We start from the raw sequence: 26952 nt of genomic DNA, 5'->3' as shown, positions 1-26952 counted from the left end.
CAGCCTTCACATCAGAAGGCAACAGACTCACGTCCAGATTGGGGTGAAGTTCAACATCGACTCTTGCCTATCGGTGTTAAAGATGTGGACCTGGGGCTTTTGATAACTTCCGAGCCCCTTAAGAAGATTGCACTATCTGCTACTAGCAAGGTCTCCAATCATCATGCAATGTCTACCAAAGAAGAACAACCTACATCCCAGCAGGAGTCCCCAGCTCTGTCTACTTCGGAGGCTGCTGCTACAGCCCTGCAGCAGACTGCAGCTCCTCCAAAGCACCCTGCAGTGGCATTTCCACTTCCAGAGCCTGTTCAGGCTCAGTGGCCAACCTTTCCACCTGTGGACCTGGGACTCTCCATCACTCCTGAACATACTTTGGGGGCTGTTGCTACAGCCGTACAGCAGACTGCAGCTCCTCCACTAAACCCTGGGATGACATTTCCACTTCCAGAGCCTGTTCAGGCTCAGCAGCCAACCTTTCCACCATTGGAACTGGAATTCCCCATCATTCCAGAACCTACTTTGGAGGCTGGTGCTACAGCCCTGCAGCCAAATGCAGCTCCTGCAAAGCACCCTATGATGACACTTCCACGTCCAGAGACTGTGCAGGCTCATCAGCCAACCTTTCCACCTTTGGACCTGGGACTCACCATCACTCCAGAATCTACTTTGGAGACTGGTGCTACAGCCCTGCAGCCAAATGCAGCTCCTGCAAAGCACCCTGAGGTGACACTTCCTCCACCAGAGACTGTGCAGGCTCATCAGCCAACCTTTCCACCTTTCGACCTGGGACTCACCATCACTCCAGAATCTACTTTGGAGACTGGTACTACAGCCCTGCAGCCAAATGCAGCTCCTGCAAAGCACCCTGAGGTGACACTTCCTCCACCAGAGACTGTGCAGGCTCATCAGCCAACCTTTCCATCTTTGGGCCTGGAGCTCACCATCACTCCAGAACCGACTTGACCCCCTTAATTGTTTTAAGAAATTTACAATAGTATCTACTCTGGCTTCCACTTCATTATAATATTTTTTCAGTGGCATCATTGTTTTGTTTGTTATTAGAGTTTGTTATGTTTTTTTCTCCATGGCTGAAATCCTTGTGGTTATGTTTATTTACTTTCTTACTTTTCCAGCAAAATTTCTAAGATCTTCTAACTCTTAAATGCTCTGATATAAGGTGTTTCCATGTGGTATTATTAATTTTTAGATAAATACTACTTGAATGCCTTATCTTTTTAACTGAGCATATTCTTCTTAATACACTAATAGTTCATCTAAAATATACTGCAAATTTGATTTTCAAGTTTATTAGTTTTCCTCTACAGTTAGATTGTAATCTTATATAATGCTTTTGTGCCTCCAAAAGTATTATCAATACATGTATATATGTTATACTAGATGCCCGGTGCATGAAAATTCATGCACTGGAAGGGGTGGGGGGACCCTCAGCCCGGCCTGCCCCCTCTCACAGTCTGGGAACCCTCAGGGGCGGGAGGCGACCCGGCAATCAGGGGAAGGTGATGCCCCATCACACCTCTGATGCTGCCACTTCCGGCAGCACAAGCCTCGGGCAGCCCTCGCGGCTTGGACAGCCGCCATCCAATGCTTGCTTGCGCCTTGGGCTGGCCCTGGGCTGCTGGGAGGCTGAGGGGACTGGGGGACTCCGGAGGCAGGCGCATGGCCCCGGTGGGGCTGAGGGGACTGGGCGCTGCCATCTTGTGGCTGTGTGCGCCACCATCTTTGAGGGTGTGGCAGTCAATTAGCATATTACCTCCTTATTGGCTGTGGGTGTGGTGTGAGGGTCAATTAGCATATTCCCTCTTTATTAAGATGGTATGTATATGTTAGGTTTTTCCTTGCAATAACAGCAAAAAAATCCAAATAAAATGATTATACAACAAAAACAAGTTAATATCTAAAACATATAACAAGATGTTTTAGAGAAGGCTAGTTCCAAAGTTTCAATTTGTTGGCTTAGGTAAGTGATTTAATCAAGGAACCAGGTTCTTTCCCTCTCAAATGCTCACTGCTTCCCTACTTAAGGACTAGCATAGGGAAATATCCAACCAGGGGTAGGATGCATCAGGATGTGAGAGAATAATGTACATCCTGTGAAGTCAGGTGGGCTTTTGTTTTTAAGTACTCCATCTCTGATAGGTTTGTTCTGCTGTAAAATGCAGCCTGCCTTGCTTGCACATGCATGTCTAGAGATACACCCTTGACATAAACATCCTTGTGATGGTGAGCTAGTAACATTATTGGACAAATAATTAGTTCAGCAAGTACCATAAGACTTGGTCAGCTAAGGATGAAATGACTACTTAATGTGTATATACTTAAAACCAGGAACAAACTTATTGTAAATAAGGAAAAACTTCTTTTAATTAAGACTTATCTGGAAAAATTAATCTAAAAATTATGAAGATAGTTTAGATTTTTAAAAATTTAACATTTAGATTATATTTCAAATATGCACTAATTTTTTGAACAGAGAATGAGTCATATACCTTTGTTTTAGTATTGTTTTTCTGATAAAATATGATAGCAGTTAACTTTCATGATTTGATTATAAAGAGCCTGTCCCCCACAAAAAAATTATTATAGTTTTTATCAGTTTATCCAAAGTTTCTCTTAATCTTTTAATAATCCAAATTATTTCATTTTGAAGCACCGATAATATATTGTTCTTTTCTTCAGTTATAAAAGCCCTGGCTCTGCCAGATCTTCAGATGTTAAGTGCTTCATCAAATTTAGGAAGTTTTCTATCTTTTACAAGAATTGTGATTTCAATTTTTTTTGTATTTGCATTGCATTGGCTAATACTTATAGCATCAAGATACACCGAAAGACTGACCAAAAGAGTTACCATAACGGGTAGAGATAGTTGGTGGTATTGAACAGAGAAATATTTGGGCAAACACTAATTTTGTAAGTTGGTTCATCAATAAATATTTCTTATGACTTTTGCCACTGAGTGGCCAGGGTAATTAGGTATTTTGCTAATGAAGACTCTTGTCTATTGAATGCCTACTAGAGGTCTACATCTTTCATTATATTACCTGTTCTCTCTCCAGTCTCATGCAGTAGTTATTGAGTCCTGCTTGATTTCCCAAAATAAAACATTGAATAAAAGTTCTTTGTAAAATGTCTTGAGCTACCCAGTTTCTCTACTGCTAGGTGAATGGTTTTATAACTTCTTTGGGCTTTTTTGAGCCTGATCTCTGTATAGTTTACTCCAGAGGTGTTCAGATGCTCATCATTCCTATTTGTCAGGAATGACTCACAAAGTACTTCCTGTTTATTTGTTTAATTTTTTTGTTAATCTTCATCCGAGGATATTTTTCCATTGAATTTTAGAGAGAGTGGAAGGGAGAGGGAGAGACAGAGAGACACATCGATTGGTTGCCTTTTGCATGCATCCCGACCAGGGTCGCGGAACCTGCAACCAAGGTATATACCCTTGATCGGAATTGAACCCGGGACCTGTCAGTCTGTGGGCCGATGCTCTATCCACTGAGCCAAACGGGCTAGGGCAGAGTACTTCTCTTTTAGGAGTACATTGCTTTAACAGACAAATGTTTCGTTATTTTCTGATATTCAGCACACATTGGGGGAAAAAAAAAACACCTATTTTATTTATAGAGCTTAAAACAACAAATACAGTCTGGACCCTGGACATACTGACCGCATCTCTAACCTCAGATTCAGCTCTCAAATTTTCATATAAGCAATACAGTGTTTTACAGCCGCCTTCTTATTTTTGACTCCAGGCCCCAGACTTTAATCTTATCTGATAGTCCTTCGAATATTCACATTTCTGAAATTCTGTCAAATGGATTGTCCTTGCTGTGTAGCTTTGATCTCCCTTCTCTATCCTTCATAGTTTATTTGTGATCATTTCTAACATCCCAGTAGAGCCCTTACCATTAAAGGATAATGACCTGCCCCTCTAGTGGGAGTATATTTCTTTTGCATTTGTTTGTGTGTGTGCAATGCACATGCTTTCAATCTGCCTTGGTTATTTCTATGTGACTGTATATATTGATGTAGATGTGGAAAGAAAGCATAACTCTGATATGGGATATTTAGTTGCATCATAATACAATCAACACGGCATTGGGAAAACTTTTCCTTTTTATCCAATAGGTCTCAAAATTTAAACACTCAAAATTTCTGTGGACAAGTAGATCTGTTGGTTTGTGGGCCAGAAATAAATGCTGTACCTTATTTGATCACTAGAGGCCCGGGGCATGAATTCGTGTGTTGGGGGTTCCCAGGAGGTTGGCCAGCTGGCCACACCCCCTTGTCGAACTCCCGGTCACACTCCCTGTGGAGGGGACAATTTGCATATTAGCTTTTATTATATAGGATGTTTACTTTTGTACATTGAATCTATTTTCACTCTTCAGCATTTTCCCTACCAAGTTATGTTCTGATGATCTCCTGTTTCTGTATAATTTTCTCATCTTTCAAACTCTCTTGGAAGCTAAAATTCCCTTTTGTGTAAACTTGACAATTGAGATTCTGCTGGCGGTTCTTACAGTGTCCTCTTTATCTCCCGTATATGGAGTAAGATCTTTATTCATGCTCCTTCAGTGAGGATAATGGCAGAGATATTTCAGCCAGCAATCAGTACAGTCTGCTTCATAGTGCAGCACCATCAGATAGAACATTTTGCTTTATTTGGAGCCTTCAGAGTACCGATTCTTCTGTCAGTTAGAATTTGTGCATTTACTTTGTAACAAGTCAGCGGCATTGTACCACCCCACCTATACTGTTGAACTAGAATAAAATTTATCATTTGAATGTAGAAAACTACAGTGAAAGCCCATATAGGAGATGTAGCTGGAACCAGTGGTTGGTTGTTAATTAAAAAGTCACTTGACTTGGAGAATAATAATAGTAAAATATACATGCAGATTTCAAACATTTTATGTTAACTTACAATAAACTTACCAATATTTCGATGTACAGCCTTTCTTTCTGTGAGGGTCCACAGTCTGCCCTGTCTGTTCAGTTTTGATTTCTTTAAAGTGAAACAAAAGCTTAAAGATATCCAAATTTTTGTTTGTATTTCCAAGATTTTATTATTGAATTGCATCAGTTACAACAGTTTATTAATTTGTTCACTTTCATTGAGTCTTTCAACAACATGCAATTTAGTTTATATAGAAAAAACCCTATTTTTCGTACTCAATTTTCATTAGTTTACATAATATTAAATTAAATTAAATAATTGCAAAAGAAGTGTAGCCAGCACAGAGAGATTGGGGAACATACACAATTATCTTGTGAAGTATATAGCTCAGTGAGAGGAGAAGTACCTGAACATATTGGAGAGTTGCCTATTATCATAAACATTTAGGGCATGAATGTGCTCTACCGAAGAAATGGAGCATATGATTGGTTAAATGGATGTTTGTAAAACGAGCTTTTATTTATATGATGAGCATTGTCTCACGCAATGTGGGAGATACAAACATTTCCAGCCTTGATTATTTTCCTCCTCAGAGTTTGGACCTGAGTATGTCCAACTCTAAAAGACATTTTCTCTCCTCTAAATCAAAACTTATTATCTTTCATTTTCAGCCATTTACCACTCACTGCTATTCTTCCATGCAAAACAAAACAACATTTTGTTATTTCTGGGTTTCCAGCTCTGGCTAAATCTCTACCAGTTGATTAATTTAAAACCTGAGAAATATTCTTGACATGTATTTTGAAGATTATAAATTTTGCTCTCAAGCACTGTTTTAACTATATTCACACCATTTTCTTTTAAAAACAACATTCTAGAGGTATAATTGTCATATTATAAAATAAACTGCACATATTAAATACTTTCTCATTAAATCTTTACTACCCTCAAGACAATGATATATCCCCTATCTCAAAGGTTTTCTCATCTCCCTCTGTTCCTCAACAACTTAGTATTTCCAGAATTTTTAAATACGGGAATCATACAATATTCTGTATGGCTTCTTTCATTCAACAAAATTATTTGAGATTCATTTAAAGTTTAAGCTTAATTGTTATCTTTAGTTTTTTCACGAATAATATAAAACTTGAGTACACTTTAACTCTATTGTTCCCTTCTAATTTATATCCTATTGTATATTTGAATTTTCTTAATTTTTAAAGATATTTCTTTGGTTTATATAGTCAATATTTATTTAGACCTACTTACCTTCTTCTTTGCTCTTCTTTTTTGTATCTCACACCTTCCGTCTGGGATCATTTTCCTTTTGTATAATCTACAGCATTTAAATCTCCTTTAGTCTAGGTCTGCAGATGGCTAACTCAATTTTGTTTTTGGTCTGTAAGTGTCTTTATTTCACCTTTATTCTTCAAGGCTATTTTCACAGGTTATATAATTTGAGGTTGGCAGTTATTTATTTATTTTTTAAAATATATTTTATTGATTTTTTACAGAGAGGAAGAGAGAGGGATAGAGAGTTAGAAACATCGATGAGAGAGAAACATCGATCAGCTGCCTCTTGCACACCCCCTACAGGGGATGCGCCCGCAACCAAGGTACATGCCCTTGACCGGAATCGAACCTGGGACCCTTGAGTCCGAAGGCCGACGCTCTATCCACTGAGCCAAACCGGTTTCGGAGGCAGTTATTTTCTTTCAGTGCACTGTTTTGTATTACATTATTGCCCTTGTTACCTTTGACAGTGGCCTTTATTTTTCTGGCTTCTTTTAATATTGTTTATCTATTGTTTTCCATAGTTTTATTTTGATGTTCTAGGTTATTTTGCATATTTTGATGGGTTTGTTTATTCTGTTTAGGATTTATTGGATTTCTTGAATCGATAGATTGTTTTTTTCCATCAGTTTTGGAAAATTCTCATCCATTATCTCTGTAGATTTTGCCTCTGTTTCATTCTCTCTCTTCATTTACCTTTTCTGTGTATTTTTTTCAAATTGTTTATTTAAAATATTTATTGAGTATAATCTACTAGACAGAATCTAACAAGTAAATAAGAATTAAATCTAAAAGAAATTTTAAGTGAAAGTGTTTCAATCTCTGTAGCCTTATCATAGACAAAGTAAAACTTTAATTTTACTAAAGTGGTTTGTGATTGACTTTTGAGAGTCCATTTTTTGAATGATGGTGGATTTCACTTCACAGGTCCTGCAAACAAATGAAACTACATTGTGATAAATAAGAGCTGATAGCAAGTCTCTGAGTGCAAACACATGAGCATGATAGTATTATCTCATAGGCATTTAAGCTTAGCTTTATACATATTGAATATTGAGTATTTAGTGGTGGCTAAAGTGTCTCCAACTTAGCATCTCTTCTTTACCAGCTTACTTTTCTGTTACACAATGTTGATTTTGCTCTCTATTGTGCCTTTTGGCAATGTGTTTAGACTCAAAATAAAAGATTCCTTCTCTTTTTATTTTATAACTAGAGGCCCGAAACACGAGATTTGTGCAAGGGCTTTGGCCCTGACCCCTGCCCGCCGCCACTGTGGCTGGGGGCCTCTGCTGCCGCCACTGCGGCCCCCGCCCACCACTGCTGTGGCTTTGTCCAGAAAGAAGGACATCCGGGAGGATATCCGGTCTAATTAGCAATTATGCCTTTATTATTTTAGATTTACTTGAGCTCAGCCAGATAAAGCAGTTCAAAATCATCTGTTCATTCAGCAGCTAGGACCTAGTTTTGTTGGGCGGAGTTGTGTTTGAAAGGTAGAATTTGCTGACATGTGCTATACAATAGATTTGTTTGCGATGTTTTCTTTTAAACTTTTAGCCTAATCTAATTTTGCTTGTTTCACATAAGCAGTACTATAGACAAGTTCCCAGGTGTGCCCTAAAAATGCTCATGGTACCTGATCAACTAGGAAAATTTTCACACCTGAAACACAAAATAGTGATCTGCTTCTCCATCCTCTCTCAAAAGCAATGGAAAATAAGTTTCTTTGGGCTACAGTGGTATTTAGCTGCTGCAGTTACTACTTGCTGGATCACTCTTCTGTGTCATAAGGTACCATCTCATCTTCATGTTCCAATGTGAGACTTTTTCCCCTTCATGATAAGACTATTAAGGCCTCTACTTTATGGAAGCGCTTCTCACTGCAGAACAAGGGAACAGAGCTTGTTTAGTCATTTCAAACGGGAGGTCATGTGTCCTGTATGTTGATTTCAGGGTGTATTGCTGACATTGTATCCTCCCTTTGAGTTTCACAGGATTCCATTTTCGAGAAATTTAGCAAATGGATTCAAGACTCTTGTTTTTGTTATTGTTTTAAAACATACTTTGTTAGAAGTGAGGTAAGGGATATTGGCTTGGTAGTTTTTTACTTTTGTGTTTCAAGGATAGAAACTAAGCAGGCTTATATGGGACTAGAGGCCCGATGCACGAAGATTCGTACAAGAATGGGCCTTCCTTTCCCTGGCTGCCGGCACCGCCTTCGCTCTGGCCCGGAGCCGCCTTTCTGCCTTCCCATGCTGCCCAGAGGCCCCGAGCGGCTGGGGTGGTATGGAACGCAAGCGTCCTGCCCCGCCCCCAGACGCTCAGCACCTGTATATGCAAATTAATCCACCATCTTTGTTGGGTTAATTTGCATACTCACTTCTGATTGGCTGGTGGGCATCGCGAAAATACGGTCAATTTGCATCTTACTCTTTTATTATTGTAGATATCTGTCCTTTTAAATAGTCTGAGCTCCTATTTGTTTGAGCTCCCCCAAAGTTAACATACAGTTTTTAATAAATGTTAAAAAGAATGAGCTTCTTACAATTAAACAGTTGAATCTTCAAGCCCAGTCTAAAGAAGAAACAAAAATAAACCACCAAAACCACAGATGTTCAGTAAAGTAAATTAAGCTTTTATTTAATTTGGCCATATTTTGCTATCATATTAAGTATTAGAGGCCTGGTGCATGAAAATTCATGCACTGGGGGGGGGCGTGTCCCTCAGCCCGGCCTGCCCCCTCTCATAGTCCGGGAGCCCTCATGGGTGGGTGGCGACCTGGCAATCAGGGGAAGGCAATGCCCCCATCACACCTCTGCTGCTGCCACTGCCGGCAGCGCAAGTCTCGGCTGGCCCTGGTTACCTGAGCCTCAGGCGGCCCTGGGTGGCTGGGAAGCTGCCATCCAAAGCTTGCCTGCACCTCGGCCCGGCCCTGGGCAGCTAGGCAGTCAACATCCAAGGCTTGCCTGCACCTTGGGCTGGCCCTGGGCGGCTGGGGGGCTGAGGGGACTGGGGACTCTGGAGGCAGGCGCCCTGGCGGGGCTGAGAGGACTGGGCACTGCCATTTTGTGGCTGTGGGTGCCGCCATCTTTGAGGGTGTGGCAGTGAATTAGCATATTCCCTCCTTATTGGCTTTGGGTGTCTCCATCTTTGTGAGGGTGTGATGGTCAACTAACATATTCCCTCTTTATTAGATAGGATAGATAGATTTAAGGATTACTGACATTAGCCATTGGTCTCTAAGGTATCCTAGGCAAAATTTATATTAATTCCTCTCTCAGAAAAATATGGCATACCAGCAAGCTTCTCTTCCAGCTACTTATCAACTTAGCAAAGTGTGCTTCTTTTGTAGAGAAAGAAAACTATATTTGTTTTACTAAAATTTTTCAAAGTTCCTCTTCTCCCCCAAAATAGACTAATTATCTCATGACATGGTAGGATTCTACATTTGTAAACCCAGAGAAAGTATATAAACAGACATTGTTCACATTGCTGTATTTCTTCTTAAATGTTGTGTAGCTTCACTCTTGTGTCCTTGCATTTGTGGATCTGTCTCCCTTTTTCCTTCTTTCTTTTCCCACTTTTTCAAACATAGTAGACATGGCCATGATGAGGTATGTGGAATCACTTGTTTGCTTTTTAAAGTAAATTCATTTCATTTGAGACCAGTGAAAGTATTAGTGCAACAGCAAATCATTTATATTTGGCAGGCTATAGGAAACAGGTAGACACTGTCTATTCTGCTAAATTCTTAGCTATGAAATGTTTTCTGCATTATCGTCACTTCTGTCCTCTCAGCTTTCATCATTCTCTATGAATCACATACCATTCTTCTTATTATATGGTCTCTTGCCTATATCCTCTTTGGGATTTCAAAAGGTTAATGATCGCAGCCTACTTCTAACCAAAAAGGTTCAGGATTAAGTTTGTCTTCTTTCTCAGAAGTGTTCCTAGGAGCAATACATTCTTCGATTCCCTGTTCGGGCCAACATGGAGATTGTTTGTTATGAATCTTATCTTTATTTGAGTGATAGAGTGATAGCTGTGTCTGGGGCTTTGTTCTATTGTATTTTGGATGTGTAAAGGTTTTATAAGATCAGAATGTCTGGGGTTTTATGTTTGTTTGCTTTGAACTGAACATTATCCTCAGTCATGCCCCATGAACTTTCTGTAAACTTGATCTTTATTGACTCTGCCACCTCAGAAAATAAAGAAAATAGGTAAAGCCAAAACGAATAATTGGAAAAAACTCCTGTGGAGCAGGGCTAGCACATGGCGGAATGAGTCAGCAGTTGCAGCAGAGCATTACCGATTGTGAATCTTTAGTGAATTTTCTTTCAATCTTCTTTTTTGTTTTGTTTATTTTTTCACTATCATTATTTAAGATACAGATACTTTAAGTATGATGATACTGATAATTCTTTATTTTTGTGATGGGATGTTTTAAGAAAACTTTCATAGAAAATATACATGTAATTTCATAAGTAAAACTTATTTTCTAAATTAAAAATTATACTCTCACATTATATAGCTGTGAGATAATAGAAAAAATATATATTAGTCTTTGTCCAGGTTCTTGGCACAGATCTTCTAAAACCATATGATTTCCTAAGTGATTAGAGCCTAGGAGCATCATTTGTTCTAATATTTTTGTCTTTCACTCTGGTTCCTAACACGGAATTCCTAAGTCCCCTTGAATTTCCTGGGTAACAGCAATGTCCTTTTTGTAATGAAATGACTCTTGTTGGGCTTCTGGCTGGCGGCTGGTCACCAGAAAATCCAAGCAGTGATTAGCAGCTTAGAATTTTCAGCCCTGCCCTCATTTTTCAGATAGGGAAGAGGGGCTGGAAATGGAGCTAATAATTGGTTAACGTGATGAAGCCTCCACAAACATCCCAATAGTATGGGGTTTGGAGAGCTTCCAGGTGATGACCACTTGGAGGTGCTGGGAGAGTGGTGTGCTCAGAGCAGCATGGAAGCTCTGTGCTCCTTCCCACATACCTTGCCCTGTGCACCTCGTCCATCTGGATGTTTATTTTATCCATTGTGATATCCTGTCGGTAAACTGGTAAACGGTAAGTAAAGTGTTTCCAAATTAATTAGTGTCGTGTTCACACTTCCGTGTCAGTTCTGATCATTTATTGAAATTGAGATTTTCCTATTTTGAAATCACTACTCTCTGTTGATAGGAGAGAATGTATTTGAATTTAACAAATATGTAGGTATTGTGTATCTGCAAAACATGTTGACTATTAATTAGCCAAAAACTGTAATCTCTAGGTGGGCAGAAAACATGTCTCTTATTCACTATTGCAGCCTTTGATGCCTCACACAATATATACAGACAGCATGGGCAAAAGTAGGTTTACAGTTGTAATACAAATAAATAATACAATAATTAAGAAATAATAATAATACAAGAATAAACTCTGTGTTTCACATATTCACAACTCTAAGCCTACTTTTGCCCTGTATTTGTATACTGAATGAATTAGAGTCTAGTCTTTCAGAATATTTTTCTCATCAACAATTTTCATCCCTTTAAGCTACAAACAAATATCTTTCATAAAATAATTAATAAATATGCTCATTATTCTTTCCTATGTGTGGACCTCAGCATCTATTCAGAAAATTGAGACCTATATATATTGATTTAAAAATGGGCCACAGGCCCTGATTGGTGTGTCCTGTGCATTGAGAAGTTGCTGGTTTGATTCCTGGTCAGGATACATGCCCCCTTTGGAGCTCATTCCCTAGTAGAGATGAGGTGTGCAGGAGGCAGCCAATTGATGTTCCATTCTCACATCAGTGTTTCTTTTCTCCCTTCCTCTCTCTAAAAATCAATAAATTATTCTTTTAAAAAATGATTTTAAAAATTGGACCACATTTGATTTTTATTCCCAACTTTTCATTATGAAAATTTTCATACAGAATATATCTACCACCAGGATCCTACACTTAACATTTTAACATTTATGCTTTATCAAATATCTGTCTTAGCAATATTTATCTTCTTTTGTTCATACACTTGGGCAAGTTGCAGGCATCAGTATAAACTTTAGACTTCAGCTACAACATTTATAAATAGAATACTGTTAGAGTAAGACTATTTGTGGTAATTTGGAACAGATAATTGTTGGAAAATTAAAGTGTATCATCTTGCTTTCTTCTCTTTTTTAAAAAATTTATTTATATTGTTGAAAATATTACAGATGTCCCCTTTTTCTCCCCACCCTCCTCCTCCCCTTGGAAGGTCAGATAAGAAAAGTATTAAACAGCTTAGACCTGTATAATTCTTTATATTTCAAAAAAAATTCATGTGCATTATCTAATTTGATACAGCATTATTATTATTAACTAGAGGCCCAATGCACGAAATTCGTGCAAGTGGCTTGGCCCTCGCAGCCCCAGCTTCGTCAGGAATGTCATTTGGAAGGTCGTTCAGCTGCCAGGTCTAATTAGCATATTACACTTTTATTATTATAGATGCTAGCTAACAGTTATTGAATGCTTACTTCATGGAAGGTATTGTGTTATGTTTGCCTTTAACAAAAGTACTGTGCTAAATTCTCTTCATCCCACTGATATTTTTCAAATGGATTGATTTATTCACTTAATAACATATTTATACCCTGTGGCATGCCTTTTAAATTCACAGTTATCAGCTGCTGCTATATTAAGACTGAATTCGTTTGGTGTTGGGTGCTGAGACAAAACATTTTCTTGAGTATTGTCTCTTTATAAGTTGCTATTCATAATAATACTTGAGCACACCTGTGAAGAGTGATTGAAAATGTTCATGTGTTCTTTGATTATCTCTTGTAAATTAGCCTCTAATATTCAAAATGGTGCATGACTTTAAGGGCAAAATGGATTATATGAGAATCTGTAACTATTACTGATTTCTCCTTGGATTATTAATTATTATAATTCTATTAATAATAATGGTCACTAAAAATAATAATGGCCAGTATTTTTTGCATTTACTGTATGCCAGTATATTTATATTTATATTATTATATATTTAATTTATTCTATAATTTATTAAAAATTGAGGCACAGAGGGATTAAAGGGCTTGCTTGTCTCTTAGGTTACCTGGTTAGTAAATGGAAGAACCCAGATATGAAGGTTCAGCTCCACAGTCGTTGCATTGCACCACTTAGCCTAGTGTCTTGTGTAGTATGTATGGTCCTCGGACCACCTGCATCATAATTTCCTGGGGTGCTTGCTAGAAATGCCAACTCCTGAGCCTCTCACCCTAGACCTGCTGAGTGTCTCTATGGACGAAGTATGTTTTTTAGTCATTCAGTTGAGTTTTATGTGCACCAAAGTTTGAGTGCTCATAAATTCTCTAAGCATTGTCACGTTTTAATCTCTGTTAGCCTAGAAAGATAGTCAGAATCAGTGAATCATTCTTCTCCGTGGAGTGCATCTTGGGGTTAATCTTTATGCTTTTTCCTTTACTTCAAGATCGTCATGGATTTTAAGCACCCAGATGGTGTCACAGTGCCAGTCATGTTGCCTCGTCGGAGTTTGCTGGTGATGACAGGAGAATCTAGATACCTTTGGACCCATGGGTACGTATTGGAATGACCTTGACCACAGATACCCTTTGCTTTGTGAGAGTTCTCATTCTTTCCTGTGAGCCACCAGAACCATGCCCCAGGCCTGCGCATTGAGTCCTCTGGGTTTAAAACTTTTTAAATCGCTTTTTATAATATTAACCTTTTCTTTGAAAAGAATTAAAATTTAAAGAAAATTGCAAGCCTAGTCCTGTGAACTATCTTCACCTTTCACCTAGGTTTATCAAATGTGAACATTTTGCCATGTGTTTTTTTTGTCTCTCACATGTTATCATTATTATTACTGTTGCTGAATCTTATGAAGGAAAGTTACTTCATTGCATATTTCCTAAGAGCAGGACATTTTCTGTATCAGAGGTTGACAGACTATGGTTCATAGGCCAAATTCAGACCTTAGTCTGTTTTTATACAGCTCTGTACTAGTAGCTAACAACAGCTTTTACATTTTAAAGGGTTGTAATTAACCAAAACAGAAACAAAGAATATGCAACAGAAAATGTATGTGGACCTCTGTGCCTAAATATTTACTGTCTGGCCCTGTTACAGGAAAAGTTTGCTAACCCCTGTTCTATAAAACTGCAGTGCAATCTTCAAATTCAGGAAATTCAATATTGATAAAAATACTCTTAGGCAATCAATTTTTAACTTTTGCTAGTTGTACTTTATAGTCACAGACAAACCAGAGACTATCAGGAGTTAAAACCAGATTTTACTCAGACACTATTGCAACATGAGAGAAGAGAACTAGACTCAAATCTAAATACAACAAGGAAGAGTGGGGTTTATAGCCAGGAAGCCCAGGGTTGGGGATGCGGCTTGGTGGATGGAAGGGGGGATTCTGTCCAAAAAACCATAGGATTCGTGCTGAAGGCAAGTCAGGGTGACCAGTTAGTGGGGGGTAATGGGAAATGAGGACATTGGTCAGACATCAAGGATGATCAGCCATCAAAGATGGGGGATTCTGGCTAAAACGACTTAGCAGGAATCTCGTTAAAATTGGGCTCTTGGAGGACATGCCCAAATATGGAGCCTAGTCAGGCTCAGAGGAGTCTGATTAAATTTTGGTCAAGCAGAGAATCATTGTTGGCAGTGCATAGTTAGTTTTCCCTCTCTTCTAGGATTCTGTCCATGATCCTGCATTACCTTTGGTTGTCAGTTCTCTTTAGTCTTCTCTAATTTGAAATAATTCCTCAACTGTTCTTTGTCTCTCATGACATTGACACTTTTAAGGAGGCCAGTGTTTTTTAGAGTGCCCCTGAATTTGAGTTTATTTGATTGAATCTAATCCGAAAGAAATGGATTATGCACTTTTGGCAGAAATGCATCTTCAGCCTTTTGAGAAGGAAGCATCGCACTGCTAAAATTTACATATACTTTATTTTCGTTTTAAAATCCTTTTTGTTGAAAGTATTACAGATGTCCCTTTATTTTCCCCCCACTGCCCACTCCACCAGGTTCCCACCCCACCCCACCCCAGGCCTTCCCCATCCTATTGTCTGTGACCATAGGTAATGCATATATGCACATAGGTTATTTGGTTAACCTCTTCCTGCCCTCCCCTCCCCACTTCCCTGTGAGATTTGTCAGTCTGTTCCATGTTTCCATGCCTCTGGTTCTATTTTATTTTGTTCATTAGATTCCTTGTTTGTTTATTTTGATTTTTAGATTCAACTGTTGATAGATATGTATTTATTGCCATTTTATTGTTGATATATTTGATCTTTTTTCTTCTTCTTACTAGCTGCTTTTCTCTTGCTGCTGTAAATACTGCTGAATTCTCTGCTTATAACCTGATGTATTTATAAGAATTCTGGGAAATGAGCATGTAAATGAATTTGAACCTAAATGTGAACCATAAAAACAAATTTTGTGCACTGAGGCTTGTGCATCTGCCTCACTCTTGTTCATGGCCATTTAAAAGAGAATATATATATTTTTTCTTTTTAGGATCAAGCATAGTAACATTTAAACTTAAGAGTAATGGTATTATAGCAAATACAAAATAACCAATTATTTTTTTTAGGCCTATGTTTTGAAAATATTTTAGTTTATTCTGGGTAATGGTACAGATTAGTTTTCCTAAACCTCATTTTGATCACATTATTCTCCTGTTTAAAGCATGTTGTGAGTAGTATCTCTATAAGATTGAATTGCAGGTAATATTTATTTTTAAATCTCTCACTTGAATCAAAATTCTCTACATTAGTTTCAGGGGGTAAAAACCCTCAGTATTCCATTGATACTCAATGCCTGTAATGTGAGTGTGTAAGCATGTGTGTGTGTGTGTGTGTGTGTGTGTGTGTGTGTGTTTAAGAAGAGAGCAAGGAGGAGGAGGAGTGTAAGGGGAATGGGGCATAGATAGAGAGATAGGAACAGAGAGCGACTGACCATACAAATGATATACCAATTATTGAGCTCTTCACCAGAGTCTCTGTGTGGAAGGGAGAATAAATTGTAAACACATTTAATACACTTAAAAATACAGGGGGGGCAAAAGTATGTTTACAGTTGTGAGTATACGAAACAGTTTATTCTTGTAGTATTATTTATTAATTATTGTGTTATTTTCCATATAAACAACTGTAAACATACTTTTGCCTCACCTTGTATGTATGAACTATAGGAAATAAATTTTGATAAGAATATATATATATATTTTTTTAATATATTTCTTTATTGATTTCAGAGAGGAAGGGAAAAGGGAGAGAGAGATAGAAACATCAATAATGAGAGAGAATCATTGATCGGCTGCCTTCTGCACGCCCCATACTGGGGATCAAGCCCGCAACCCAGGCATGTGCCCCTAGCCGGAATCGAACCCGGGACCCTTCAGTTCACAGGCTGACGCTGTATCCCCTGAGCCAAGCCGGCCAGGGCGATAAGAATATTTTTATATCGCCCTAGCCGCTTGGCTCGGTGGATAGAGCATCGGCCTGCAGACTGAGGGTCGCAGGTTCGAATCCGGTGAAGGGCACATGCCTGGGTTGCAGGCTCGATCCCCAGTAGAGGGCATGCAGGAGGCAGCCGATCAATGATTCTCTCTCATCATTGATGTTTCTATCTCTCTCTCTCTCTCCCTCTTCCTTCCTCTCTGAAATCAAGAAAAATCTTTTTTAAAAGAATATTTTTATCTCTGTACTATAAAAAACACTAGAAAGCACTGTTGATGGATATGAACTGAAGAACGTTGGTTAACATGGCCCTGTAATATTCCAAACACTTTTAATTTGATCTAGTTCTAGTTTAGATTTCTAGCCGCTGTGCCCTAAATCAAAGGTGGAAAACGGGAAACGCATGGGTCAGACGCAGCAGTCAGACTTTTTGGCAGGGGCAGTGGTGGTCCACATGGAGCATTTGTAAAAAATTGCCTACATGTAAAAATCAGGAACAGTTTTACATAAAAATCTGAATGTCTTGCTTCTTTTGAAAATTGGGGAGGTCTGACAACACGGCCACAGTATCATTGGGCAGCAGTAGCCAAGACTATCTATGGTCTCTTTGATGAGGCCAACATTTTCAAGTTCTCTACAGTTCCTACCACTTTCTATGACTCCCTGAACTAAGGCTCAGTATAATTTGTCACTTATCACTGTGCTTGTACTATTGTTTTTATCTTATGTCAGAGTTAAATGGAAAATTAAATATTTCTTGAACTCATGTTGGTATTAAAAGTAGGAAAAGAAAAGCTAGAATGAGCGGGATTGTGTATTTTAAGAAAAAAAGAACACTTTGGTTTTTTGAAATGAAGACTATCCCTATGTGTTTAATGGCAAACAATGTATTTCTAAATAGATCCATCTGCTTCACTCGTTTATGTTATTTGACTGGCCTTGGGAGGCATTATTTCATGAATTTAAGTTATTTTTGGAGCATTTTCTTTGTGCAAGGTATTGTAAAAGCTTTACATACATTAACTCATTTAACTCACAGAGTAGAAAGTTTCTTCCATGACTTGTCCCCATTTTTAAAGGAAATTGGTGCATAAAGAGGTTACATAACTTGTACAAAGTCACAAACCAGTAAGTGGCAGAACCAAGATCGGAGGCCAGGCAGCCTGGCTTCAGAGTCTTTCCTCTTAACCATGTGATAGCTAACCTCGTTTGCTCCCTTTCCTCTGAATTTACAGGTGCCTCTAGCCTTCATACTTTTGACAGCTCTTAATGCAGTAAATTTCCTTTTCCTTTCCATTTACTTTTTTTAAAGATACTATACAGCTCAACTTTTACTTTCTTTTTAATTTATAAAACTTTTTCTGACTACATTAGCCTGAAATAATTTCTCCTGTTTCTTAACTCCTAAGACTAATTTCTCATACAATGTCTTTTATGTGAAACTGTCATTTAATTTATAAGAAATGTTTTTATCTATTTAATATTTTCCTAACTAGATTATAATTTGAGTGCAGGGAGGAATAAAAGATGTTCAGAGATGTGTAAAGAATTCATTATTATTATTATTGTTATTTTAATGTATTTATTGATTTCAGAGAGGAAGGGAAAGGGAGAGAGAAACAATGATGAGAGAGAATCATTGATGAGAGAGAATTATTGATCGGCTGCCTTCTGCACACCTCCTACTGGGGATCTAGCCCGCAGCCCGAGCATGTGCCCTGACTGGGAATCAAACTGTGACCTCCTGGTTCATAGGTCGATGTTCAACCACTGAGCCAAGCCCGATGGGCAAGAATTCATTATTCTCAACATGGATTTACGTATTCCTAAACATCTGAGATTGGTGTCAGAGTAGTTTCATACATCTTGACCTTTAACTCTAGGCAAGTGAAATAATTGACTTCAGAGAACCATCATAGAGAACTAGTCCCAAAGAGAGAAATTTGTTTGGTAATAAGAGGTTCAAAATACTCATTGTTCTGAAATATCTTTACTTTGTTCAGCACTGTAGTATTAATCATTTTAAGCTATCAAGCATATAATTTCAGACAATAATTGCTTGATTTTACTTCTTAAAAAATTACTTTAGTGCAAGTTCTTTTAAAAAAGCCATTCTCACAACTTGTTTTATGAGGTCGGCATTACCCTGACACCAAACATGTCAGGGACATTACAACAACAAAAAATTGTAGACCAGTTTCTCTCAGAGAGGCAGAAATTATTTAACAAAATATTAGAAAATGCAGTCCTATGATATATGGAAAATATATCAAGACTCAGTGGAGGTTATCCCAGGATTGCAATATTGCTTTAACAACTGGAAACCAAACAATGTAATTTACCACATTAAAAGAACAAAGGAGAAAAATATATAATCATCTTGATTGATGCAGAAAATGTTTTGACAGAACTCAGCATCCTTCATGATAGAAAGTTGGCAGACTAGGATAAGAAGGAAACTTCTTCAATCTGATAAAAGGGCGTCTGTGAAAAACCCACAGCTAACATCAGACTTCATGGTGCAATATTGAATGCTTTTTCCTAAAATATTGAAGTGAGCAGGAATGTCTGCTCTCACCACTTCTATTTAATATTATGTTGGATGTCTTAGCCAGCATAAGTCAAGAAAAAGAAATAAAAGTAATATGGATTTGAAAGGAAGAAGTAAAACTCTTCATGATTATCTATAATAATAAAAGCATAATGTGCTAATTAGACCGGACAGCCAAACGACCTTCCAGACATCCTTTCGGACAAAGCTTCCGTGGCGGGGGCCAAGGTAGAGGTGGTTAGGGCAGGCAGAGGTGGTTAGGAGTGATGAGGCAGGCAGGCGAGTGGTTAGGGGTGATCAGGCAGGCAGGCAGAGTGGTTAGGGGCGATAATGCAGGCAGGCAGAGGCAGTTAGAGGCAATCAGGCAGGCAGGCAGAGGCAGTTAGGGGCAATCAGGCAGGCAGGTGAGCAGTTAGGGGTGATGAGGCAGGCAGGCAGAGTAGTTAGGGGTGATCAGACAGGTAGGCAGGCGAGTGATCCCTAATTGCCAGAGGGTGCAGGCCGGGTTGAGTTACCCCCACCCTCCATGCACAAATTTCGTGCACTGGGCCTCTAGTAGGTATAGGAAATCTGCAAAACAAGTGCTAGAACTAATAAGTGAACATAGCATGGTGGTAGTATACAAGGTCAATATTCAACACTTAATTTTTTGGAAAATGAAAAAAAAATGCTTTTTAAAATAACATCAAGACCTGTAAAATACTTCTTTTCACTACTCTGAATTAATTAGGTAGTTGTGGCGTGGTTTAAAAACTATCAGCCTGGGAATTCTGATTCTTAAATTGAGAATTAACTCTCACACAAACACACACATATAACATTGTATTAGTTTCAGATGCACAACATAATGATTATTTCTGTGTGTATTGTGAAATGACCATCACAGTAAGTCTATTTAATACCACCAGTTACAGTTTTTTTTTCTTGTGATGAGAACTTTTAAGATTTATTTTCTTAGCAACATTCAAATATACAATACAGTATTATCCTATATAATAAAAGCCCAGCGACTGAAATGGCAGAATGACCAGAACAACCACAACTCCTAATCTCTAGTGCAGGACAATGTCAGACACTGTTTGTGACTGGCCCTGATTACCCTTTTAGGAGCTATCAGCAATCCACGGCTTGTGGCTCCCTCTGCCGGGGCTGGGTGCCTTTGGGAAAGGCCAAGATGTGCACCAGTGTCTGCCTTTCCTAGCCCAGACCCAGAAGGAGATCAGGCAAGGACTCCAGAGATCCATCTCTCCCTGCAGACTGATTCTTTTTCTTTTTTTTTTCCTTCAGTTTTCATTTGCCTCAGGTTATCAACTACAGGGTGGGATGAGTTTTCCAACAGGGTGGGGCAATTGCTTTCCCCCCCCAGTCTAAAGCTGCCTGGATGGTAAAGGTCTGCTGGAGAAATATGCCCTCTGCAGTGTGAGGGAATGACTCGGCAAAGGAAACTGGGGTGGCTGCCTTTCTAACCAGCCCTCAATTCTGGGTTTTGCTCACACAGCTCTCCCTCTGCTAGAGCCCAAGATGAGTGACTGCACATGTAATTTTGTGCATTGGCCCTTTAAGAGGGTGCCTGCATTACCAGCTGTCTCTCCCTGGCAGACAGCAACTCTGTTGCTTTTCACAGCCAGATGTTATTGGGCACCTTTCTCAGTTCTGGTGCTCTGGGCTGGGGAGCCCAGCTTGAGGTTTAGACCCCAGAGTTCTCAGTGGGAGGCCCCCACAGCTGAGATATCCCTCTGGAACTTCAGCTGCTGTGTGAGCCTGGCCAGCCCTTTCATGCTTCTACACTTCCTACTAGTCCCTATGCAGTCTCCACTTTCCATCCCTGATTATCATGGTTCTCTCCAGCTAGTCTTCAGTTGATTATTCAGAGTGGTTTTTCTATATTTTAGTTGTAATTCCAGTTTGGTCCAGGGAGAGTGACCAGTGTAGCTTCCACTTACTCCACCACCATTTTGGAACTCTTATTTTTATTTTTTTAAACCTCACCCAAGGATATGTTTTTTTTATTGATTTTAGAGAGAGATGAAGGGAAAGAGAGAAAGAGAAAGAAACATCAGTGAGAGAGAAACATTGATAGATTGCCTTCCATACGTGCCCTGACCAGGGATCGAACCTGCAACCTGGATATGTGTCCTGACTGAGAAATGAACTCATGACCCTTCTGTGCATGATACAATGCTCTAACCAACTGAGCCACACCAGCCAAGGCTGTACATTCTTTTAATATGATTACCTTGAAGATAACCTCTTAAAAGACATAGACTTCTATTTCTTTGTTTTTTCTACTTCTGCTTAACAATTCAGGGAATCCACAGATATTTGCAATACATTCTTCTAGATTTTCCTTAATGTTTTTAAAGGACCTGAAATGTTTTTATGAATGCCATGTTAAATAAATTATTTCGACTGTTGTTTTTAGAATAACACCAAGAAAATTTGATACTGTTCAAGCATCCAAGGGTCACAAAAGTGGAATTATCACTGGTGATGTTGGAGACTTAACTTTAAGCAAGAGGGGAATACGGACATCATTTACATTTAGGAAAGTGAGGCAAACACCTTGTGACTGTAGTAAGTATATAATTTTGATTTTATTGTAAAATGGAATAAATCTAGTATGAAAATTTCTTAAAGTCCAAACAGAGCCAAGGAGAGCTTTGCTTTAACCTTATTAATGGCATTTCCAACATTTTGCTTACTATTTACAGACATTTTTAAATATAAAATATATTTACATATATTTTTCTTGACCACCCTCATTAAAATGAGTTTATATTCTTTGAACATAGGGACTCCACCTAATTCATGTTTATTTTGTACAAATAGTACTTGAGCATAGTTGGATGCCAAATAAATATTTTTTATTGAAGTCACAGTTAAGCGTGCTACAATTATAGCACATTAAAATACCATAAAATTAGGTTTTGTTGGAAACAGCTTGTGAAGCTTTTAAATTACTCCTCATCAATCCAAAGGGGAAATTGGATATGAGAAATTGGAGATAACTAGGAGGACGAACAGTGGTTTATGTCAATTTGGAAATCTATTAAAGAATAAAAGAAGTACTCAAAAAGCCCGGCCAGCATGGCTCACTGGTTGAGCATCGACCTAGGAACCAGGAGGTCACAGTCCGATTCCTGGTCAGGGCACATGCCCAGGTTGCAGGTTCCATCCCCAGTGGGGAGTGTACAGGAGGCAGCCAATCAGTGATTCTCTCTCATCATTGATGTTTCTATCTCTCTCTCCCTCTCCTTTCCTCTCTAAAATCAATAAAAACATATTTTTTTAAAAAAGTACTCAGAAACTTTGTCAAGAGGATGCTATTTTGAGCTGTCTTTACAAGTATGCCATGACCTATATTTCTTAGAGTCAATAGCTAAAAACCTTATTCATTTTACAAATAATTTTTTAAAGACAGTGATGTAAGATCTTATTTATATCCTGCGGGTTTTAATTATGGGAGTTATCTAGGATTTGCTTTTGGATCTAGTCATAATCTTAAAAACATTTAAAATGAAAAACCTTTATTATAACTACAAGTTTCCTGTTAGAAAACTTGAAATGTCTGCTATGGCACTTGTTCTAAAGGAACTTGAAGTCTAGTTAGACAGACAAGCTAGTTTTCTTATGCAAATGTTTCTTTGTTGTGGGCATTAATTCAATGTAAGGGATCCTATAAAAAGTTCTGATTGTATAGTCAGTTCACAGATTTTTTTTTTTTTTAAAGTTCAAGGCCATCTTTTGGATACTTTTTGGTACAAATTTATAGATTTTTAAAGATAAGGGTTGCTATTCCCTTTCGACAACTTAGATCTTCATAATTTCCAAGAGAGTAAAATTTTACTAAAACCAATTTAGAATAACTATAATGTATATTGTAGAGTGATTGCAATTCTGATGTAACCAACATAATGTAACCTGTTTCCACATATATGTTTTGTAGTCCTCGAGCTTTCTGGGGCCACCCTTTTCTTAAATGTCCACTTAAAATGTTTAGAGCTTCCCTTGACACATTGGTAAGGACTGGATGCTCTCACCCCCATTTTAGGCTTTCTCAAGGTTTGGCATACGCTAGTTATATCCAGGGAAGGTTTCTGAAGCCATCAGTGCTATAGTCCAATGCTATTTCTAATTATTGTCTTAGTCTTGTCTCCTTCTTTCACTCTCTAGAATACTACCCTATAAAAGATGTGTGTCACAAACTTTGGCTGAAGACAAAGGAGAATTATAGCATAGTACAGAATGGGCAAGGATTTAAAATGAGTATTAGACTATTGCAGAGGACAGAGCACAACTTCAAAATTAATTTGAGACATTGTATCCTAAATTTCCTCTGTCACGTCCTCTACTTGGTTTTGCTCATTCTATTGAAGAAGGCGATTCTGTTGAAGAAGTGTAGTCATTTAGAATATGGACTCTATAGAGTCTCCGCTGCCTGGGTTCAATTCCTGGCTGTATGACCTACTGTCTTTGTCACTTTGGGATTATTATTTAACATTCTGTGCTTCAGCTTCTCATCTATAAAATGGGTGTAATAGTAGCTATTTTATAGTGTGAGAATTGAGACGAGACATATATAAACTGCTTCTGATAGTGTTTATTAAATACTTGTGATTATTACCTAATGACATTTTGCTTCTAGGTTTCATTCTTCTAAGAGTCTTAGTGCCCCCAGAACTTCTATCACTTTCACCCTAAATCTTGTTAATATAGCTAAATATCTTCTGCTTAGGCCTGGCCCATCAAGATGCTTTCCTGAATGAGGACCCTTAATCCAAAGGTGAAATAGGCATCTTCATTTTAAGACATGCAGAATTGCAGTCATGTCTTGTTGCAAATGGGTTTTCTTCCTTGTTTTTTAACTGATAAATCAGAGGCTTCTTATCCCTTGTCACCAAATTTGAACTGATTTGCTTTTTCCTTTTAAGGAAGCATAAAAATCTTATGAATCATTTGGATAAAAAGAAACGGTTTATATTACCTTATTTTTTCATTAGGTTACCCTTTGGTCTGTGACAGCCAAATGAAGGAACCTCCTCCATCATTTCCAGAGAGTGATAAAGAAGCCTCACAGTTGGAGCAAAAATATGTCCATCAAGTGTATGACGAGATCGCTGGGCACTTCAGCAGCACGAGACATACTCCTTGGCCACACATTGTGGAGTTTTTGAAAGCCTTGCCAAGTGGTTCCTTAGTGGCCGATGTTGGATGTGGAAATGGAAAGTATCTTGGCGTAAACAAGGAGTTATATATGGCAAGTAATTGTTGCTTCTGGCTTTCTTTCCACTTTATTTGTAAGGTTATTATCACCTTCTTCCCCGTGATACAATGATTTTTTTTAGGTTGCAGAAAAATTATAACCAGTCCTCACAGAGAAGAGTATACATGAGTATTTGCAACAATGCTCTGGTGCAGGGAGAACTTCCTACTTCCTAGCACAGCAAAAAAGAAAAAAAAAGTGGTCCATAGAAAAGGAAGTTACAGCTACTAAAAACAGAAAACTCTGGCATCAGGCAAGATGTGGGTGCATATCTTGGGTCTAGCCCTGCAACCTTAGTCATGTATCCCCTCCTGTCTGCATGTATTCCTTTCTGTCTATTGTTCCTGGAGCCTGCTTGTCTGTTTGTAGTTCTCATTTTTATTTTACCAGAAATTGAATTGTATATGAAGCTTGTTTATTTTTTAATCCTCACCTGAGGATATTTTTCCCATTGATTTTTAGAGAGTGGAAGGGAGGGAAGAGGGGGTGAAGAAGAGGGGTGAGAGAGAGAGTGAGAGACAGAGATCAATTGGTTACCTCCTGCAAGAGAGATGCATTGATTGGTTGCCTCCCACATGTGCCCCAATTGGGGCTCGAACCTGCAACTGAGGTATGTGACCTTGTCCAGGGATTGAACCCGCCTGAGGGTGGACACTGACCACAAAACCAAATCAACCAGGGCGTGAAGCCTGCTTTTTTAAGCTGCTGAGGCTTCAACTTGGATGTAGCCATAATACCTGAGTATTTTGAACAGCCATCTTCAAATGTGAAAATATGTGCATTTGATATTCAGGGGATGTTACCTGAGACAGTCATTCTGGGTATTCAAATGTAGGATAATCATAGAATCGAAAAAATTACAAATTTACTTTATATATAACTAGAGGCCCATTGCACGATATTTGTGCAAGAATAGGCCTTCTTTCCCGGGGCTTCACTCCCAGCCGCCCGGGAGCTGTCAAGTCCCCGCTCCCTGGCCACCAGGGAGCCGACATGTCCCCACTCCCAGCCCGCCCGGGAGCCGGCAAGTCCCAGCTCCCTGGCCACCCGGGAGCCAGCAAGTCCCCGCTCCCTGGCCACCCAGGAACCGGCAAGTCCCCGTTCCCTGGCCACCCAGGAGCCGGCATGTCCCCGCTCCCGGCCCGCCCGGAGCCTGCAAGTCCGGGGAAGCCAGCAAGTCCTCCCTTCTGTCCGAAGCACGGCTCCAGTAGTTCCCTCCGCCACCCCGCTTCCCCTCATAGCAGGTATCATGCCTCTCCCGGCTGCTCCGTGCCTGCATATACAAATTAACCTCCATCTTTGTTGGGTTAATTTGCATACTCACTCTGATTGGCTGTGGGCGTAGTGGAGTGATGGTTAATTTGCATGTTTCTCTTTTATTAGGTAAGATTTCTTTAACAATGCATTTTTAAAATACCAGGTTGGGCTTTCATGGAAATAGTTTGATGAACTGCTTTCCATTTCTGTAAGAAGTATATGTGTTGAATTTGTTCTTATCTGATCTCAACCATGCCTGAGCTTACTCTTCTCTTTAATTCAAAATTTTTACATTCTGACTAAGAACCATTTCTTTTTTAGACTTCCTCAGTTACCCTTCATTTCTATCTAACTAACTTTTGGCTTTATTTTCAGAGATAAATTTTATAAGCAAAGATTTTATACTTTCAAGGCACTTACTCCCTTTATAGTAGCACCCATAATAGATGAGATGTCTGTAATCCGCCTCATCCTCTAAGTGATTTTTCTGTGCATTGATCTCAAAACACATTCAGTCTAAATGTGTTTCTTAGACAGTTACTTAATATGTGGTATGGACTTTCTTGGTTGCTGTAAATAGTTGACATTATAAACATAATGATAATGTCAGGAATCTATTTATAATTGTAAGAATTGGAGATGTGTTAATATTGTACATTTCTGTTGTGTGCTTGTGTGTGTGTGTTTTAATTGTTGACTACCCCAGTAAAGGAAAGGACAGAAAGGAAGCTAACAATGTCAAGTACCTGCTGTGTGCTAGTGCTGTGCTGTGTTTTCTCACATAGATAGTCCCTGAGGTTGGTGTTATTGCCTCCATTCTACAGGTAGGAAAACTGATGTTCAGGTTTGACATGCCCAAGGTTAAATGGTATCAGGGCAAATATTAGAAAATCGTCTCCGACTCCCAAGGCCATACTCCGTGGTGCTGTGCCAAGACAGACTAAAGGCTAGCTGTGGTGACAGAGAACACGCAGGCTGTGACCTCAGATTGACAGGAATCGTGTCTGTTTTACTATCCACTTACTCAGCAAATAACAGAAGCCTATTTGTTAATTGTTGAATGTAAGTTTATCTTCAGTTTCTTACATGAAATCGCAATATGCACAGTGCTGTGCTCTGCAACCTTGAAGGAGATGCGACAACCGCAAGTGGGTGGGCCTTCACTCAGAGTAAGGAACCTTTGGGTTCATGGATTTCT

At 38.9% G+C, this 26952-nt stretch overlaps 1 protein-coding gene across 1 annotated transcript in view; it reads left to right on the top strand.

The window, feature by feature from the left end:
• Positions 1–26952, top strand: part of ALKBH8 (alkB homolog 8, tRNA methyltransferase) — a 64832-nt gene that overhangs the window by 30067 nt on the left and 7813 nt on the right. The window contains exons 8-10 of the mRNA XM_008156080.3: positions 13680–13786; positions 21657–21808; positions 24235–24491. Of these exons, the coding sequence (XP_008154302.2) occupies positions 13680–13786; positions 21657–21808; positions 24235–24491 (516 nt within the window). The remainder of the gene's footprint in view (positions 1–13679; positions 13787–21656; positions 21809–24234; positions 24492–26952) is intronic.

Source organism: Eptesicus fuscus, chromosome 13, assembly GCF_027574615.1.
Source record: "Eptesicus fuscus isolate TK198812 chromosome 13, DD_ASM_mEF_20220401, whole genome shotgun sequence".
Classification (NCBI taxonomy): Eukaryota; Metazoa; Chordata; class Mammalia; order Chiroptera; family Vespertilionidae; genus Eptesicus; species Eptesicus fuscus.
This window is presented reverse-complemented; position numbering and strand designations above follow the sequence as displayed.